This window comes from Postia placenta (genome assembly GCF_002117355.1).
Source record: "Postia placenta MAD-698-R-SB12 unplaced genomic scaffold POSPLAscaffold_6, whole genome shotgun sequence".
Lineage (NCBI taxonomy): Eukaryota > Fungi > Basidiomycota > Agaricomycetes > Polyporales > Adustoporiaceae > Rhodonia > Rhodonia placenta.
The window spans coordinates 1,502,127-1,520,414 of NW_020169837.1; the positions used below are offsets into that span (position 1 = coordinate 1,502,127).

The 18,288-nt window shown below is 56.4% G+C and overlaps 8 protein-coding genes across 8 annotated transcripts; 4 read left to right on the forward strand and 4 right to left on the reverse strand.

Annotated features, from left to right (window-relative positions):
- Positions 1-484: 484 nt before the first annotated feature.
- On the forward strand, positions 485-2,973 carry POSPLADRAFT_1033543 (hypothetical protein; the record flags this gene model as incomplete). The annotated part of the gene is made up of 11 exons (XM_024476940.1): positions 485-598; positions 651-755; positions 812-952; positions 1,006-1,074; positions 1,135-1,231; positions 1,295-2,011; positions 2,075-2,326; positions 2,391-2,513; positions 2,572-2,676; positions 2,736-2,846; positions 2,903-2,973. 11 exons carry the CDS (start codon positions 485-487, stop codon positions 2,971-2,973), a joined length of 1,905 nt encoding a protein of 634 aa, XP_024339710.1.
- Positions 2,657-3,583, forward strand: POSPLADRAFT_1039791 (hypothetical protein). The gene is made up of 6 exons (XM_024477597.1): positions 2,657-2,676; positions 2,754-2,846; positions 2,903-2,982; positions 3,055-3,159; positions 3,222-3,363; positions 3,421-3,583. Exons 4-6 carry the CDS (start codon positions 3,157-3,159, stop codon positions 3,513-3,515), a joined length of 240 nt encoding a protein of 79 aa, XP_024339711.1. The 5' UTR covers positions 2,657-2,676; positions 2,754-2,846; positions 2,903-2,982; positions 3,055-3,156; the 3' UTR covers positions 3,516-3,583.
- A 758-nt stretch (positions 3,584-4,341) lies between these two features.
- Positions 4,342-5,480, reverse strand: POSPLADRAFT_1046291 (hypothetical protein; the record flags this gene model as incomplete). The annotated part of the gene is made up of 3 exons (XM_024478992.1): positions 4,342-4,555; positions 5,049-5,166; positions 5,189-5,480. 3 exons carry the CDS (start codon positions 5,478-5,480, stop codon positions 4,342-4,344), a joined length of 624 nt encoding a protein of 207 aa, XP_024339712.1.
- Positions 5,481-6,185: 705 nt separating this feature from the next.
- On the forward strand, positions 6,186-7,254 carry POSPLADRAFT_1033545 (hypothetical protein; the record flags this gene model as incomplete). Its single annotated transcript, XM_024476941.1, has 3 exons — positions 6,186-6,372; positions 6,484-6,679; positions 6,888-7,254. 3 exons carry the CDS (start codon positions 6,186-6,188, stop codon positions 7,252-7,254), a joined length of 750 nt encoding a protein of 249 aa, XP_024339713.1.
- Positions 7,255-8,628: 1,374 nt separating this feature from the next.
- POSPLADRAFT_1097501 (hypothetical protein) lies at positions 8,629-9,078 on the forward strand (the record flags this gene model as incomplete). Its single annotated transcript, XM_024483150.1, has 3 exons — positions 8,629-8,867; positions 8,937-8,974; positions 9,032-9,078. Coding segments are annotated over 3 exons (324 nt in total), but the record flags the coding sequence as incomplete, so codon positions are not given.
- Positions 9,079-9,676: 598 nt separating this feature from the next.
- Positions 9,677-10,503, reverse strand: POSPLADRAFT_1065949 (hypothetical protein; the record flags this gene model as incomplete). Its single annotated transcript, XM_024482021.1, has 2 exons — positions 10,456-10,503; positions 9,677-10,394 (listed from the first exon to the last, which is right to left on the reverse strand). A coding segment is annotated over exon 2 (480 nt), but the record flags the coding sequence as incomplete, so codon positions are not given.
- Positions 10,363-13,429, reverse strand: POSPLADRAFT_1046293 (hypothetical protein; the record flags this gene model as incomplete). Its single annotated transcript, XM_024478993.1, has 11 exons — positions 10,363-10,394; positions 10,646-10,785; positions 10,881-11,039; positions 11,129-11,252; positions 11,397-11,594; positions 12,704-12,840; positions 12,890-12,913; positions 12,965-13,073; positions 13,135-13,182; positions 13,232-13,248; positions 13,317-13,429. The coding sequence occupies 11 exons, from the start codon at positions 13,427-13,429 to the stop codon at positions 10,363-10,365; spliced, it is 1,101 nt and encodes a 366-aa protein (XP_024339716.1).
- A 3,145-nt stretch (positions 13,430-16,574) lies between these two features.
- POSPLADRAFT_1065950 (hypothetical protein) lies at positions 16,575-17,887 on the reverse strand. The gene is made up of 7 exons (XM_024482022.1): positions 17,820-17,887; positions 17,517-17,758; positions 17,403-17,465; positions 17,119-17,350; positions 17,032-17,053; positions 16,889-16,982; positions 16,575-16,824 (listed from the first exon to the last, which is right to left on the reverse strand). The coding sequence occupies exons 2-6, from the start codon at positions 17,730-17,732 to the stop codon at positions 16,907-16,909; spliced, it is 609 nt and encodes a 202-aa protein (XP_024339717.1). The 5' UTR covers positions 17,733-17,758; positions 17,820-17,887; the 3' UTR covers positions 16,575-16,824; positions 16,889-16,906.
- Between the last annotated feature and the right edge of the window lie 401 nt (positions 17,888-18,288).

Sequence of the window (18,288 nt, forward strand, 5' to 3'; positions counted from 1 at the left end):
CACTTTCAATTCGCTCGCGTTGTACTCAGAGAAAGCTCTTTGTGCTCATTGCCGTTGTTCTCTCTAACCAGTGAAAGCATCCGACCTGCAGGGCTGGCTGTCTTTAAAAGACGTCCCTGGCGAGATCCTGGCGGAAAGTCTTGGGCCGAAACAAGTACACTCGATGCGTCGATGGACGTGATGTGCTGCCACCACAGATGCCACTGGCGCACGCTATATCTTCTGACCTTCCAGGATCGATTTCCTAGATAATCGCACAGCACAGCATCTCCAGGTCAGTGGTGGTGGTCCAAGCGGCGGAGCGTGGGACGACCAAAGCAGATGGACAAAGCGCAACGCCACAAATTGGCGCCCGGGCCCGCCACTCATATATTGCTTCGCTTTCGCCACGGTATCCTTTGTTCTGCTCTTACCACTACCACCACCACCATCTCTACCCTTCAACACAACAAGAACTCCCTTCTCGCTCCGTGTCTTCTGAAACATGTCTTCCAACCTCACTCATCTTGTCGTGCACCTGTGCGAAGCTAGCTCTATCGACATCACCTGTCACGCCATTCTCATGCCGCGTCTTCAAGAGCTTTATCCCGCAGTCAGGGTGAGAGCTACGCTTGCCCTTGACCATGTTGAATGCCTGACGCCTGTCGCAGATCCACGAGGCGGTCGTCGAACAGACCGTCAAGCAACCTGCCAATGGCCACTCTAATCGCCGGATCAAGCTCAAGGCCAGCGACGGCCTCCAGGAAGCCTTCGATGTGCGTCGCCACACTAACTCTGCTCGTCGCGACCATGCTGACACGAGATTATGCAGAAAATGTGCGAATTGGAGCGAACTCTGCAAGGTCACGGTGAAAGAATATTCAACAAATACATCATCGTGTGGCGCGCCAACCAGCCGTCCGTCCAGAAGACGGCGTCTGCCCGGCCACGCATCGCGGAGGACATTCGGAACGTGAGTGCGATATACTCTTGTGCGCATCTGTCGTGGCATTGACTGGCCCACAGAAGGATATCTTCCTGTCCATAATCTCCCCCATGGAGTCTGTCCACCTGGATAAAAAGATCATGGATAACGTGCGTGATTGATGTCGCGCGACAGCGTGTTCGTGAGCTCACACGTGTATCTTGTTGCAGTGCGCCCTCATGCACGCAGATGCTCCCGCCACTTGGTCACCCTGGCCACAGAACCTAAGCTACTGCGTGCAAGGCTTTGGAAAGGCGACATACCGTGGTACGCATATTGCTGCACTATGTTCCTGTTTGCTATGTACTGACACCCCCGCTCGCGCACTAGGCTATGTTTCGCACCCTGACCTGCCACGACTTATGGAGGCGGCCAATGTGGAGCTATACGAGACCGACCCGGGTGACTTGCGTCGTGTTTTCCGCGCGTCCAGGCCTCAGTGCGCCTTCACCGAGCCCATCAGGATCCAGCCCCAGGCACACTTCATGGCACCTGCGTACGCCCCGCCACCTGTCGCCTTCGCCGCGCCTATGTACGCTGCGCCACAAGTCAATCTCGCGCTTCCCGCGAACGGACAGCAATGGGCTATCCCAGGACCTCAGGTTCCAGGTGCATGGCCACAACAGCAGCAAGCCCAAGTCCAGGCACAGGCGCAGCCGCTGTACAACCTCAGTCCTGGTGGTGCTATTATGGGCCAACCACTCATCCCCCCGCCGGCACCGGCGCCAGGCCCCAGTCGGAAGCGCAAGCAGCGTGACGACTCGACTGAAGAGATGGCAGATTCCACGGACCGCGAGGCGAAGCGTGCGCGGGTGGTCGCGCGCGCCTTCTCGAACACGGGAAAGGGCAAGGCCAAGGCCAGGCATACTGCCGTCGCGGAAACGCAGCAGATGACTTATGCACACTCGCCTGCGGCCATTCCGGTGCTATCGGGGGCACCGCTGATGCAGATGCATGCGGATCCTGCAGGCCCGTCGCCGAACGCGTCTGCGAGGGTAGCGCCTCCCGTTATGGCGGCAGATGTCGGCTACAGTGATCTCGCTACAGGTAAGCTCTTTCTGAGATAACACCGATACACGATGCTGATATGTGCCTCTTCTTGTTTGGCAGGAAGCGGGGGCTCGTCGCAGGTGCCCGATTACTCGCCACAGCCCCTGGTACCTACGCCGTCGAGCACAAGGGGCACTTCAGCAGCGGCTTCGACGGACGTGTCGACGCCACCGGTCGTGGACGCTTACACAAATGTCAGTTTACCTGACGTTATCTGGGCAGAACCTGAGGCCATGATGGACAATCTCCATGTCGCATCGGAACGCCCGGTAGATATTGACGGGGCCTTCAATCGCTACTTCGAGCGCTGGGGTGAGTGGTCCTCATCTTTTCCCATCCCCCTCGTAGGGGTCAGGGCTAATGCCGTTCGTTCTAGCATGCGCCGGGCTCGTGAATGACGGCATGGTCGGTAACGACGCGGATTTGCCCTCTACGCAGGGCTTCGTGGAACAGCTCACAACAAGTGTCAGAGTCCATCCACCTGTTGATCTCAAGCAAGGTCTGTGTTGTTTGGTTCTGCGAATGAGCCGCCGCAGTATTGAACCGCATCTATACAGAAATCAACCGAATCTGGTATCAGCCTGTCACCACGACTCTCGATGACGATGTTGCAAAGTGGGGCGATGAGGGGCCTATTCCCCAGTACGTCCTTCTTGAAGAAGGTGAGTAAAGCTTGCAGGAACTCCCCAGTCGCTTTGTGCTCTTGTTTTCTTTCTCAAAGCTGATGTCAAACGAGCAGGCCTAGAACGCGTTCGTTACGATTTTCCTTGGCAGCCTGTATCTGACGAGGCGGACGCTGAATACATCCGCCTCCTTCGTCGCGTTGAAAGCGGTAAGTATAGCTGTGGACCAGACTGAATGTACAGATATTGATTTATCCTTGTGCAGAGTGCTGGCTGGACCATCTTTGGTATCAACATAACTTCGATACCTCTATGGTCATATACAATGGCACTTAGCTCAAGCCAGTGAGTCTACAACGCCATCGGCGATCGTATATGCTGTGATTTAGGGTGATCCATTCTAACCGGCTGCTATAGCAGATCATCCTGACCAGGCAAACAAACGTGAATATGCAATAATAGCCCCTCAGGTGCTGAATGTACACGATTGACCAACGGCAATAGTGCAACCGCGCCCAGATGGTAAGAGCCCACATGCGCTTAATGTCGTGATCATGGCAGTAATCCTAGCTCTCCGTTATCAGACGATACCCCATATACCCAATCGCCTGGGCACTCAACTCGCATTCCGAGCTAGCGATCACAAGGCTAGCAGCATGTACTGCGACGTACAAGAACTGGCGACCGAGGAGCCGCTCGTAGTGAGACCGCGAGCATACCCGGATGGTGAGAGTTCTCGGGAATGCCTCTTACCACCCTTTGTGCTAACGCTTATAACGCCAGACGATATCTTGATGCCCCGTTGTCTGGATGGGTCAGCGTCGACATATCGAGGTGTGGCCCGGTCTGAGCCTGTACGCGAATCTAGTCTCTACTAGCACCGACCACCTTGCTAGTGTCCTGATGTACATTGACACGCTTTTGTGTAATGTATATTCTGTGCTCTAAGGACCGTGTGCCATGGCACAGCACACCATCTGGATGTGGTGGACAATCATACCGTGCTGAGCGCCTGATGAGGCTCGTGATAGTACCTACAGGATGTTTATCAGTCGACTGCAGACGCTGGCTGCAGGCACCCAGTTATGGTGTCAAAACAGCAAGACCACTGGCAACGGTCACGGCCATCAAGAGAAATCGTCTGTCGTGGCGCGAACCAGAAACTCTATTTCCTTGTGGCCAGGACGGGCCGTCCACCTCGATCCGGAAGGTGGATTACCTCATTCGGACTCCATCGCGACTGATCGGCCAGTTGGGGAGTAACTCTCTCTCTTGTGTGCGTCGTTCCGTGTCCTCAAAAGTCCCTTATGATGTCGCCGTTGTCTACGGCTCCTTCATCTCTTATAAAACGGCCTCGCCGCCGAGCAAGCCCAGCTTTCTCCTTTCCCCGAACTTTCAGTGCCCCTCGCGAACTGCCCGTGCGGACGAGCGGCTCGGACGCGACACATACCAGGTGAGTCCGTCGTATTTGGATCGACTGCAAGGATCATGTTCACCGTCGTACGCGGGTCTGAGGGACTGTGTGGCATGAAATCGATCCGTACGTCTGCCAAACTCCTCGGCTTTATCCCTAGTATGCCATTCGCAGTTTGTGCACGATCAGGGCTCGGAACGGCTTCACAGGGCTGCGCCTGGTACAAGCGCTACTATGATCATGATGCGCGGCTGTGCTGACGGTGCCAGCGGCTTGAAGCGCGCGCGCTATCAAGTATCACGAACACGGAACTGAATCATCGTGAACATCTGTACAACTGCCGTGGTGTTGAGAGCTGAATACGATCGACTGCGGCCTGAGGAAGGAAAGCTCGAGTCCTGCTCGACAGCATGGGCGAAAAGCTCGAGTACTTCGTCAAGATATTCGACGACACGGGCAAAATGATCACCAGACCATAAGATTGGACCCGCGGCACCTAATATCCTACACACCATAACATCTTCTCAGAGGCCTCATTCTTTGCCTCCAGGGCCAGATATGCTTCAGGTATGTTCAATAACCGCTCAGGAATATTCTCGGGTTGTCGAGCTAGTACGCAATGGTTCGGGACGAGCGTCACCCATCTAGTCATCGTGCTTCTACTAGCAAGTGACATGCCTTTCGGAGTCGATGGTCTACTTATCGATTCTGACAGGCTGACCCGTTGATAGATCCCCAAGCCATACGAGAAAACAGAAATGATTGCGCCAGGTATACTGTCGAGATGCGACACAGGGGGCAACGAAATTCAAACAACATTAATGCAGCCTGCGGTGCAAGTCCGTTACGGGCGCGATGGAAACACAAAAGCGAAAGGGAAACGAGGGACAGCGCGAACCGCGTGTTTTACGAAACGAAAGAAGGGGGTATCTGAGCACGAACATGGATTGTCAGTGTAAATTTACATGCATCGTGAGGCCACAATGCATGCACTCACCGAACACGATGATCTTGCAGCGCATCGCGTGGCCTAGAGGACGATGGGGCTGCAACCGATACCGATGCCAAGGAAGCCTGAAACATCACCAGGAGAGTCAGCGACCGCTCTGAATTCACTACAGGAAACGAAACACGCACCGTTGCCAATATTGTTGCCCTCGCAGCACACGGGGCTCTGCGCGCAGCTGCTGCCGCCGAGGAGTCCAAAGTCGCCGCACGAGGTGTGGACACTTGAGTCGGAGGCGTAGTCTGTGTGGTCGAAGCCGTGCGAAGCGATGACCGCGAGACCCTCGGGGGAATCTGCGCGGTAGGATGCGCCGTCGCAGCACAGGGTGGAGCCGTTGCACTGGCCGTCGCGCGGGAGGCGGGAGGGCGACGCGAGCGCGAGCGCGGAGAGCGAGAAGAGGACGAGAAGTGTGGCGCGGAACATTGTGAGAGTGACGAGCGCGGTGCGGTAATGTATAGCGAGTGTGAGTGTGAGTGCGAGTGCGAGTGCGAGTGGGGATGGAGATGGGGGCATCCCGCTGGCTGTTTTATACGCTGACTGGGTGTGCGCAGGCGCCGGGGAGTCTATGGCCCAATCTGGCGAGACGGCAAAGACGTGAAGGCTCTGGTGCTGCGGCCGGTCACGTAGAGTTTGCGATTCCATTGCTCCGCTGGAGCGTGGGGCCCAGAGCGTCTCGCTGCTTCCAAAGTGCGTTCTGCTGTGTTTGTCGTTGCCGCAGAATGCTCTCCGATCGTCCGTCCTGCACGGCGCGACTTGGCATTGGAGCCAGAAGTTCGAAGGCGACGTGCTGCTGGAACGTCCGCACGCCGCGGACACCTTTGGCGTAGGCACAATTCTGCAAGTGCCACTTGGCGGCGTCGAAGCGTGATCGATTGATCGAGGGTGCGCTTCGCGTTCAGGGACAACGCTGACGTCCTTCATTTCGAATGGGACATATACTGTCCGGATTGGTGATAACGCTGGAACTGGAAGCTCGAAGACAGCGCGCTGCTGGAAGGTCCGCATGCGCTGGGGCGTAGCGGCATTTCTGCAAGTGTCACTCGGCGGTGTCAACGCACGATAGAGGGTGCATTTCCGCGTCCAGCGCCAGCGCTGATATTGGCTGCGTCGATCGGAGGCAGATGAAGCATGACCTTGGCCCTCGGGCATCGGTGCACGCGCTGGAGCTGCAAGTTCGAGGACGGCGCGCTGCGCATGCAGCGGAGCCCCTGGGCGTTGCTTGCAGAGTACTGGGATGGGATGCGACCACAAAAGAAAAAGAAATTATTCCTGCAAGCGTCACTTGTCTCTTATCGGTGTCAAAGCACGATCGAGGGTGCGTCAGGGCCAACACGAGCGTGACGTGGACACGGTGTCGATCGCTGGGCTGACGGCTGTCCTTCGTTGCGCATGGGACATATACTGTCCTATTCCTTACCGGAGGCAGATGGGACACGGCTGCGGCGCTCGTCCGACCTTGGTGCAGGCGTGTTTGGGCCCGCTAGCACCAGGGTCGCATGTCGACGCAAACCTCAAGCTCAAGCTCAAGCTCGGCTGAGCATGTCGTGGATATCATGCGGCAGCATGGCAGAATCTCAGCTCGGTGAGAAGCGGCAGCAGTCGCTGGGCGCGGCGGGTCGCCGGTGCTCCTCGTAATTGGGGTGTATGAGATCCTACTAGAGTGGGTCTTGAGAGAGGTAAACGGAGAGCGCACCGCGCGTCCTCACCGTTATCTGATAGTTTGTTTCTGACGCGAGGACCTTACTCAACATCGGTGCACGTCGACGACGACTGGGAGCGCCTTCGGGCGTTTCTCGTGATAAAGCCAGAGTGATGTTCCGCCGGAGATAGTCTTGAGAGCGAAGAGAAACGGGAGCGCGGCGCCGTTACAATTACCTACGTCCAAGGCCCGCCGTGGCGCTGCCGAGGCTGGGCTGGCGATGACAGTCCTGCGTCTTGCACAGAAGCAGGCTCCGGCGGCTGCGGAGAAAGGCAAGGCGAGGGCGATTACTGGACCTGCTTTTCTGGGAACTTCCGAATTTCGCTCGATCATCATCAGAGAAGGAGCGCCAGCGCCGGCGCGCGTCTTGGCCAGATAGCTGTGGTCGATTCTATACTGGTGGTGACTTGGGCGTTGTCCAGAGATTCATTTGCAGGCTCAGCGCTCAGCGCTCAGCCTCAGCAGCAAGGCGAGTGCCACCAGAAGAATAGTTTCTGATACGAATTGCGACGCGGATTCCATGTCGGATTCCGCTGTGCCTCGGCCAATGACCGAGGATATGCGGCATCCAAACATGCCATGGGACGGTCATGCGAATCCTTTGTGAGCGTGCTTCGCTGCCTCTGGACGTGTCAACATCATTTAAATTGCATCGCGGTCCAAGTAGCTCGCTTTCTGCTCGGGAGCGTCCCGCTTCTTGCTTCTTTTTTGCATCAAACTCTGACTTGTGATCGACAAGCTCGGGTCTGCTTCTGGTGGACGAGTTCCGGGGCTCTGTGGTTCCCGAAGCCATTTTGTCATGTATGTCCGGTGCCCCTGCAGCCGTCTACGCGTCAACTGCGGTGTTGCCAGACGTGCTGTTCTTCCCTGAGCGCTGTGTGTGCAGCCATTGCGCTCTAGGATGATACTGCCCCGCGATGAAGCAGAGGCGCGGCGTGCCTGGGTGGCGACAGCTGGACAGGCAAGTGCTCAGAGACGGAGTTTTGCCCGGTGACAGAGACAGAGGGGGACAGCGGCTGTGGCAGATTGTCTTTGAGAAGCAGTTTGATGCTGGAACGGGCAGTGCGCCACATCCCGCGGACGTGTGCGATCGGAGGGCGCATGAATCGCGTGATGCGCCCCTGGATTAGCCATCGCCCGCGGCCATGGCGGCTGCTGGTCGCGCCCTGCACGGTGTATTAAATAGCAGGGAAGGCAAGTCGGTCCTTCCGTGCTTTCGTCGTTCATCCGCTCAGCTTCCCCCCGCTCCTTCGTTCGAGCCCGTCTCTCCTTACCCCACCTGCCTTCGCACAAACACAACCCAACATGCACGCACGCCTCTCCCTCCTTGCCGCCGTCACCTGCGCGCTCTACGCCGCCGCCGCCCCTGCCCTCGTTCCGCCCATGGACCCCGCCGTGGACCCCATCACAGACGGCCTCGCCGGCACGAACCTCCTCGCCCTCGCCGCCGACGCGGGTGTCGCGCTCAAGCCCGTCCTAGACCTCTCCGCCGGCGTCGGCGCCGCCCTCGCCATCGGCCCCGTCGAGGACTGCGGCTGCACCGACACCCCGACGCCCACGTCGACGCCCCCGCCTCCACCGACGTCGACCTCGGACTGTGACACTCCGACCGCGTCGCCCGCTACCCCGACCTCGCCCCCCAGCGACAGCGCGGGCCCGTCCCCGTCCCCGTCCCCGTCCCCGTCCCCCTCGGCCACTGACTCTTGGGGATCGCCTTCGCCCACCTCGACCCCTCCCACGGAGCCTTCGACTCCCGCGACGTCGCCCACCGCCTCGACCCCGGCCGCATCCCCCACCGAGTCCTCCACCCCCTCTGCGTCTCCGGTTACCACTCAGCCGACCGACACCGCGACCCCGTCCGCCTCGCCGACCTGGACGCCTACCAGCGCGACCTCTACCTCTGTGATCGTCCCTGCGCCGACCTCGACCTCGACCGCGACCTCGGGTGGCTCGGGCGCGGGCCAGTGCAACACGGGCTCAGTGCAGTGCTGTAACAGCGTCGTGTCCGGCGACAGCGCGCACAGCCTCCTCGGGCTGCTGGGAATCGTGTTGGAGAACGTCGGTGAACTCGTCGGCATTGGGTGCCAGGGCATCGTCGGCGGCTCGACGTGGTGAGTGATGCGGTTCTTGGTCCTCTGTTGCGACGCGTTTTGCTCACGAGTTGTGTGTATTTCCCTCAGCACGAGCGCGCCGGTGTGCTGTGAGAACAACACCTTTGGTGAGTGCTGTCCCGTACAGTACATGTAACCACTGTTCTGACATACACTGTGTACAGATGGTCTCATCAACCTTGGCTGCTCGCCCATCATCATTAACCTTTAAAAGACGGATTTGTCCTTGACGTCGGTACGTGTCTTGGTTCGCGCAATCCCATTTATGTGTCTGATGTCCAGAGTAGGGAGTCGCCTACCAAAATACGTAGGGCAATCTAAAAAACAACTGTCTCTTACCTTCGCTTTCTCGTCACTCTTTTGCTCTAGGCAATCTTTTTTGTTGGTTGATTCGGGATGGATCATGGTTGTGGTTGACTGCCGGTGCCGTGGCTGTATAGCTTCGTGAGCACCGATGCACTCGTATCCGCATTCATTAGTACTTCTGTTTGTTCGTTCTGTGAGTGCAATCCTGTATTAGCATTGCATACACGTTTGTGCAATCAAGCCCTTGAGATGTACCTCTTGTCGCGTGTGCAATACACCTGCTGACGCGATCACATGACCGCGTTTATCTGGTTCGGCGATGGCCCTAAGCTCTCATATCTGAGGTCCATCAAGCTCGGAGAACTCCTCTTGACAGGCCAAAATCAGATTTTCTGACCTCTCGAACAACCAGCATGCAATGGCAATTGAGATGAAATGAAATTAGGATGAAATGAAGGCGTTCAGGAACCCCTTCTGCAAACATCTGATATTAGATAAGCGAATTTCATTGCTCATACATAATAAGTAGTTGGACACCCAAATCGGATCGCGGATTCCCATTCCCATTTGCAATAGCAGGCGTTGGACGTGTTCTATTACTGCCCGAAGGGGGCGCACACATTGCACACCACGAACATTGCTAACCGAGTGTGGCAATTCCCGCTGCGGTGTGTGCATGTGTGTGTGGTATGGATGGACTGGGACTGGGAGCATTCGCAGTGCGCACGCCGACCCCGGGCTATACCTGTGGCGCGCTGCCTCGAACATCGTCGCTGCTCTGCGCTGCTCTGTGCGTGCGGCGTGCCTGTGTGCGATCAACAACGACAACGACAACGGAACAACGGAACAGCGGAACAACGGCTTTCGGACGCGCAATCGGTGTGGTGCGGGCGCGGGCGTGCGTGACTGGCAGGCTCTGCGGCAGAACGACGTACCTGGGCCCGGGTCCCGAGTCAGATGGTGCAATGAGCGCGTTGGTAGCATGTACGAGAATCAGAGAAGTGGAGATGTCCCGTGATATAATATGACAGAGACACGGGGCACGGGGCCGGCAAGAGCGGGAGCGTCACAGGCACGAGCACGAGCACGAGTACGCGAGTATGGGCATTGGAGGGCGCGGTCACGAAGGCGAAGACGGGGGGCGTCCTTGTCCTTGCTTGCCGGCGGCCCCCACGACGCGGATCGTGGTTCAGGGCGGTGCGAGCTGGGCTAGGCCGATCACTGGGCAGCGGGTGCGGTCAGCGGGCATCGTGAACGTCGTGGGCGGATGGACGGCACTCACTGTTGTTGTCGACTGACGGGTGACGGGTGACGGGGTGGGTGGTCATGGACGCCGATCGAGGGGGCGAGGGGGGCGAGACCCGGTGGGACCAATACGCGCGTTGCAGGGGAGGGGGAGGGCGATGTGAGAGAAAAGGTCAGCGTGGGTGGAAGAGAGCGTGGATAAGACAGCAAGGGAAAGAGGGACGCACGGTCGAACGCAGAGTAGGCGTGCTCGAGGAAGGACATGCCGAGGTTGTACTGGTTGGGGCCCGCAGGGCAGAGCACGGTGTAGATCGTGTCCGCGTCGGTTATGTTCAGCGCGGCGTAGAGCGGCGCGGGGACGATGTAGCTGCCGGCGGTGTCAGCACGCGGTACTTACCGAGTTTGTATGCGTGTGAAAGAAAGCAGCAATAAAGGGAGGGGCAAGGCAGAAGGGGCACGCACTCATCCGGGGTGATCGTGAAGTTGAGGCTGCCTACGCCGACGTAGAGCGGCGGGAGCGTGCCGCTCGCGTTCGCAGGGAAGGTGAGGCAGCCCTCGAGGAGTGAGCTGCTCGCGAGCTCCGCGTCGGGGGTATTTTGCAGGATGTAGAACAGGCCGTCACTACGGGAAAGGGGGGGACGACGATCAATACGAGCGCAGAACGGATCAACAGCAGGCGAAGGCTGGCAAGAATAAGGAGAAATGCATACTTGGGAATGCCAATGAAATAAGTCCCAGTGTCGACGAGCGAGTAGAGCGTGGTGTTGATCGCGTACTCGCCGCCCCAGCCAAAGTAGAAGGCCTGTGCACGCGATCGGTGAGTCTTTCTCCTTGCTCGGTGAAGATGCACGTACCTCGACTAGCCAGTGCTGGTTATCCGCAGCGGAACGCGGGAGCCAGTCGATCTCGCCTGTCACCCCGCGGCTCGCGCTCAGCTGGCGTATCGATCATTCAAAAAGCTCGTGCAACGAGACGCACCGCTGAACTTGCTCTCGTCGACACCGCCAAACGTGAGCTCGCCAGTGCTGCCCGGCTCGCCACTGGCACTCAGCGGGCTCACGTACACGCCGAACATCGCTGCGGGGATGGCACCCTCCGCGGCGAGGCTCTGCACGAACGTCGGTGTCGTGTTGTACCCGGAGACGACGTTGAAGCTCGTATTCGCGGGGCCCATGCCTGTTGAAACACGCAGCCCCGCGTGGTCAGGAACGAGCTCGAAAGCTCGGGCGCGCGAGTAGCCGGGGGCCGGAGGCCCCTATCGTAGTATATAACGACCCCGCGCGATGTACGTACCGCACGCGATTGTCCCTGACGGGCATCGCTACGCCCGTGGACAAACGCGCCCCCGCGCCGTTCGCACCGGTTGTTCCAACACAATCGCGTCAGCCCGCTGGGGGGTTTACTACCTAGCAAAGCTCTGGGGGCAGCTTGAAGCCCGCCGCTCGCTGCGTCGCCGGATCCCGCGCGCATGCCGTCGCTGTCGACGCTCTGCTGGTCGCCGCTGCACCGCAGAATATTCCCGCCGCCGTCGCTGCCGAACCGCTTGCCTGGATGGGGCCGAAGCCATCTCGATTGAACCCGTATGATTGCTGAACCTTGACGCGGACCCTGATTGAACCCCGCCGTCGAATGTCGAACCGCCGAACCGTCGAACCGCCGAATTGCTCGCCGAGAGCACCGTTGAACCGCTGTACCCGAACCGCTCGCCGAGAGCACCGCCGAACCGCTGGACCGCTCGTCGAGAGCACCGAACCTGGAGTTGAGAAGTTGATGCCGAGGAGTTGATGAAGATCGTCGTACGTCGTACGCCCTACCTTTGCGCCTAAGGGTCGCCCGTCGCAGCTCATTCGAGCACGGACTATCGGCCGGATGTCGGACATGGGGATGGATTGTGGACCCGCCGAGAGGGTGTGAGGATGGATGCTGAGATTGAGGGAGTGCCGAGTGCCGAGAAGCAGGGAGTGCGCGTGAGCCCTCGCTTGCTTCGCTCGAGGGAGTGTGTTGAAACACGCAGCCCCGCGTGGTCAGGAACGAGCTCGAAAGCTCGGGCGCGCGAGTAGCCGGGGGCCGGAGGCCCCTATCGTAGTATATAACGACCCCGCGCGATGTACGTACCGCACGCGATTGTCCCTGACGGGCATCGCTACGCCCGTGGACAAACGCGCCCCGCGCCGTTCGCACCGTTGTTCCAACAATGCCGACTGCGAAGTTGACGGTGTCGGCACGATCGTGCAGCGGTCTGAGTGTAAGATAGGAGCTGAGAGGAATGTAAGGAGAGCACTGACTGATTCCGCCCAATGGCTCTGCGATTTGGAAGCCTTCTGTGTTATTAGCAGCACCAATGAATGCCGCAGATGCAGTCACGCCACCAACGGTGACGCGGTCGATGTAGGCCGTGCCGGTGGCCCCTCCCTCGCCGTAGCTATACAAGAGCATCAATTCGCTTTCAGGGCTGAGCTCTTTGCACATACTTCGCATCGAAGGTTTCGTTTATTCTGAAGTTGTGAGATAGTTCAGTAGGAGGCCATCATACGTGTGAGACTCACATCTGTGTATACGGGCCGGGGGCATATGCTTCTTGGGCGCCGACCCAGAGGAACGAGCTTCCTGTATCCACCAGGATATCGTTGAAAGTCTGGTCGTTCCCGGCTTGTACTATTCTCAACTTGAGCAAATGGAGATCACGACATTTAGAGAGGCCGAAATACTGACTCGCCTTGCACAGTAACCTTCAAGCCAGCGTTCGTAGTCGGTACATTTGAATCTGCGGCGGTCATACATAAAATCTGTTCTGCTAAGCATGTTATGCTTACCTGAACTGCTTATAAGCCTAGGCCTAGAAAGTACTAGAGGTGAGCACAGAAGTACGTGGACTAGCGCGTGCAGCAAAGGACCTACATGATTGTAGAGGTGAAGGGGACCTTGACAATGGCCCCGGCGTATGCTGTGTAGAACAGAGTCGAGATAAGTACCGCTCTTGCAAGGCTCGGAGAAAGAAGTCTCAATAGCATGGCTGAGAGCTTATCTGGTGGCCTCCAAAGTACTCGCGTCAAGCTCCCTGTGTAGTAGAACCCTCATGCACCTTGCACTTATATATTCGACCCGCCTGTGAAAAGCCCGACGTTCTAGAAGCCTTCCCGTTCACTCATCAGATCAGCGGGCAGGGTAATCACGAAGCCTGGTGCATCATCCGAGCCGCCACTCGATGTAGGCATTGTTGCGCGCTGAATTGGCGATCGTGTGTCAGCGTTGGTTCTATCCATGTGTAGTACATAACTGCGATTTCGACGAGTACATCAACATTCGAATTCGATACAATTTTGTGAATGAAGTAGACAGACTTGACTTACTGGAGACGCAGCCAGATATCCTCTCGCGCTACCTTTCCCACGACGGCGAAGCGACACCATCGAAACCATCGGCAACGTTACGTCGTTTGCGGGTCGCATAAGTACGTGACAAGATGTGTATATTCTATCAAGATCGTGTTTGGTGGGAATGCAATTGTAGTTCGATTGAGCGTTGACACAGGTCTACTGAACGGTCGTAGCTTTCCTGTGCAAGGCTTCGGAGCTCACAGACACTGGTCTTATGCAAGAAGAATACGGTATACATGCACCTTGATGATAGTCCTGATCGCCGCAGCACGAAGGTGTCTCAAGCAGCTGTGCATACTTCAAGCGCAATTCGCCCACGCAATTACCTGCTGACGTGCCAGCTGGACGGAGAATACTTTGAGCGACAATGACCCCGATGGCAGACGGGACTCACGGCGCAATCTGTTGACTGGTATTCTCGGGGGAGTGCCTTTAGTCATACTGCAAGATCACAACCTTTTTTATTACCTTGTTAATGTGCCCTCCTCAATGTCCTTCACGAAGTGCCGATTCTTATCCAAGGCGAACGTAGCAGAGATGACATCGAGTTTTGGACGCATAGAATCACTGAAGAGAGCAACTTGGTCCGTATTCACGGTCTCAGGGATCTTGTCCTTCATACTGAGATCTCTTGTCGAGTGAGACATGACGACAGGCAAGTCGGCTCTAACGAGTTGAATGCACTGTGAGATTTGGCAACGCCAGGGACTTCAGGTCGGAATTGGAATAGAGTAAGTGTCATGTGTCGAGTAGATCATTGGCACGATTCTCCTGCAGGATTATGACATTCACCCTCATCGACATCCCCAAGCCATTCAATCCGGTCCTATATTCATTTATCCCGGTCCTCAAGTCCCAAGTCCATTGCCAGCCTTCGACGCAAGCGCTGGAAGTGGTCGTCCGTTCGTATAATGCTTCGACGCTGCTTAAGGTGTACAAAACAGCATGTGATTCAAAGGTTTGTCATGGCAGTGAGAATGGGGACGCGGGAATCCTTCCCACGGCGGTGAAGGACAACAAACAAGTGCGGCTAAACCGCCATCAAGATCTGAGATCCTCGGCTCTGGTGCGTCCTAACTGCGAGCATCGCGACCTGTTGAAAATTGCGACTAACAATTCTACTTGTCCACCTGCTGAGCATCTACATATCTGCTCAGTTCACGCTCAAATTTCGCGCAATTCGTAACGACTTCATCGATAACGTCGGCGGTCGCTTCAGAAGCCTCAGAGTCCGGGTATACAGACACCGCTCCATCCATATATGTCCCATACAATGGCTGTGCCGCTTTTGTACAAAATGACTCAGGTGGGAAACGCATCATCACGGCGACTAGAAGACAGAAAGTTTTTTCTGCTGACATCGGCGCGCTATAGTGCCTCTCGGATCACCGCTCTTGAGCACTGAACGGAATATGGGCCCGGGTCGCAAAGCGGACCCTATAACCATGTGCCCATTGTCTGTCTGGCGGTTGTAAACCCGTGCCGTCGTAAGAAAGGACCATTCAGCTTCTACTCTTCTCACACACCTGCTCAAGGATTGTCACTGCCTCGATGCATGCATCGCGCGCCCAGACCATACGTGCGCTTGCGCTTGCATTATTATCCCATTGTTTGGGTGCAACATAGGGCCATCGTGTTGTTCTCCCTGTGTTCTCCGATGCGGTCCTCTGAGTAGTCGAATTCTGCTGGTGCTGGCTGTGTGCCGTCGTATCTGGACCGAGTACCACCCGCGTGCGTATATGGATTTATTAATCCGCCGGCACTCCGCGATCAAACGTGTTGCTTACAAGAGCCCCAAACTCTGGAGCGAACGACTTCCTGACGGATGCAATTTGCCACGGAATTGGAAAACACCGGGATGCATCACGGTCTGCAGTGTGCCTCCACGAAAGCGGTCGAAGCACATGCGTAATTATGCCTGCTTCAGACAACGGACAAATTTCCCCGTACACGACGCGACTGGAGCCTCAATGACGATAGCAATTGTACACGACGACGGAACGGGGTTTCAAACTACAGCTCGGCCTCTAAATGGCCACATTCCCGGTAACGAAGTACCTCCGCTTGCAGACCATGGAGATGGCTCGCAGAAGCTTCGATCGCGCACAAATAGTTCTGCAGTGTGCATCCTAATATCCATGTATGTCGAGCTGGGCAGTTCCGCTGAATCGTGCTGATCTTCTTATTCAGATGCACACGGGCCCTGACGATGGCACAATGCCATCGCGTCCATAACCGTCCTGTGCCAAGACCATGGGAAGCGCATTCCCAAAGAGGTCCAGGATCACCAGGCGTTGCATGCAGCAGACGGTCCTTCCTCGGCACACGAGGACGTCGCGTTGCTGAGGTGTAAGATGGAACCGGTGCTCTCGCTCTTCCTCGTCTCCGACTGGCGGGTTCTCCAGACGAGAATTCACCTGCATCTTTAGCCATGCCTAGATTGGGGACGATGCCGGCCAGTCTCCCTTCACGCAGGAAGATCGTACATTGAGCATCGAGCTTGTTTTATTTCTAGTCACATAATCATTCTTGAGCTCGGACAGCACTGCGATCGCAAACCATGTGCTTAATGTGCAAACACTGGCGAAACTAAGTCGTGCCTCGCAGGCGGTCTACGAGACCAGTTCATTCACTGCCCAGAACAGACAAAAGCAGGTCTCATTCGATGCGGAGATGATGCCGCACCATTGTTGCCGTGATTTGGAGAAGTCTAGGCTCTCAGAGACGTACCATTGCTGGCAGACTGTCAGATACACCGCGCGCACACCGTATGTCCATGTCTGGGCGATGTTTATCATAACATTGAAGCGCGACGCAATACATTAGAATAACCTGTGAGCAGCGAGACGATAGCAATGAGGTAGCATCGAGCACCCTTGTCCTCGGGATAGGGCAGAATGAAATGAACAGTAATGAGTGGAGAGCGATAGCGACTGTGCAGAGCAGGGGGATTTGATAGCACTCGAGAGCAGGATAGTCAGAGCATTTTAAATACGACGAGACGCAGACCACAAGGCCCTCATGAGTCACTGTACGGCACCAACGAGTTCGTCAATCTCCCGTAAGGCGATGAAAGGAGGAATAGGCACGAACAATTCATGATCTTGCAGCCTACGTGCGAGGTGCGGGGTATAGTGACGGGCGGGCGCCTGGGGTGCCTGGTGGGGACTGGGCACTGCCGATTCCACTGGAGGCATTCAGAAATGAATGATAGTAGCTGTGAGAGGAGTGCGTACCGATTATATGGCCCGACGGGCTCTAACGGGTTGCGAGAAAGGATGTTAGTTTGTCAGTGTCCTGTGCTCAAAGGTCGATTAACTTACGGCTTTTGGCCTTGATCTTGTCGAGCTCCTTCATTAGCGCATCATAGCGCGTATCGCGCACCTCAAGGATACGATTCGTCACATTCTCCTGGGTCTTCTCAGCCCATATCTCGAGCCCCTTCGCTGTGTCAGCTGCAAGTTTGGTGATTTCCGCCAAGAGGTGAGTAAGCCTCTCTGACAGGCTCGACTGCTCTTTCTTGACTTCAGCCATATCAGCCACAACCTTATTGACCTGCAGACCAGGCATGATTCAATGACACCCCGTCAACCACAGTTGTACTTACAGATGTCTGCTGAGCGTCCATAACAACAAAGAGCTTGTCCTGCTTCGCGTTCAGCTCGTCAATCTGCAGACCAGTTAGCATCACGAGAGATCCATGAGCCATAGTCATACTGACCGATGTCTGGTGTTTGCCTGCAATGACAAAGAGCTTCTCTACTTGCGTGCTTAGATTCTCTACTTTCGTGTCCAGCTTGTCCACTTTCTTGTCCAGCTTGTCCACTTTCTTGTTCAGGTTGTCATATTTTGCAGTTGTATCGCGGTGGTTCTGCGCAATAAGCCTTTCTAACCGCGCAAAACCATTGTTCATATCAGCTTGGATGGCGGCGGCCATTGTTGTTAGCTGGTGTAGCGTATGGACTAAGGTGTGAATCGTCACTTAGTAGAATGCAGAATAGCTGCAGTATCCTTCAGCACTTACAATGGTCTCAAGAGGGAAGTTGATGAGGCACTACTGTACGGCGGAAAGGAGCAACTGGACGTCGGTCGATACAAGACCGGGGGTGCTTGCTTATGTAGAATGCCGGAGATGGAATTTGGACCGCCGCTTGACCGCAGGCGGCCGGAGTGGTGGTGGGAAACCAGATACAACCAGATGCACGATCAAGATCTGAGATCGCCAGCGCTCATCGTCCCTGCTCGAAAGTGCGGGGGAGTCATGGTGAGTGTTCTTCTTGCATCTATCCTAGCGCTGCTCGCCTCCGAGGGGATCGTAGTGTATACAAGGAGATGCTTAGGTTGTGCGAATGGACAGCGCCGAGTATGTCTCCGATCATAGCTCTGTTGGGACTCAAGCGAGAGGACAAGAGACACATCTCTGTTGCATCTCTGTTGAGCAGAACTGCGCTACTCAGACGCTCATTATCACCCTCTGGGATACAACTGACAGC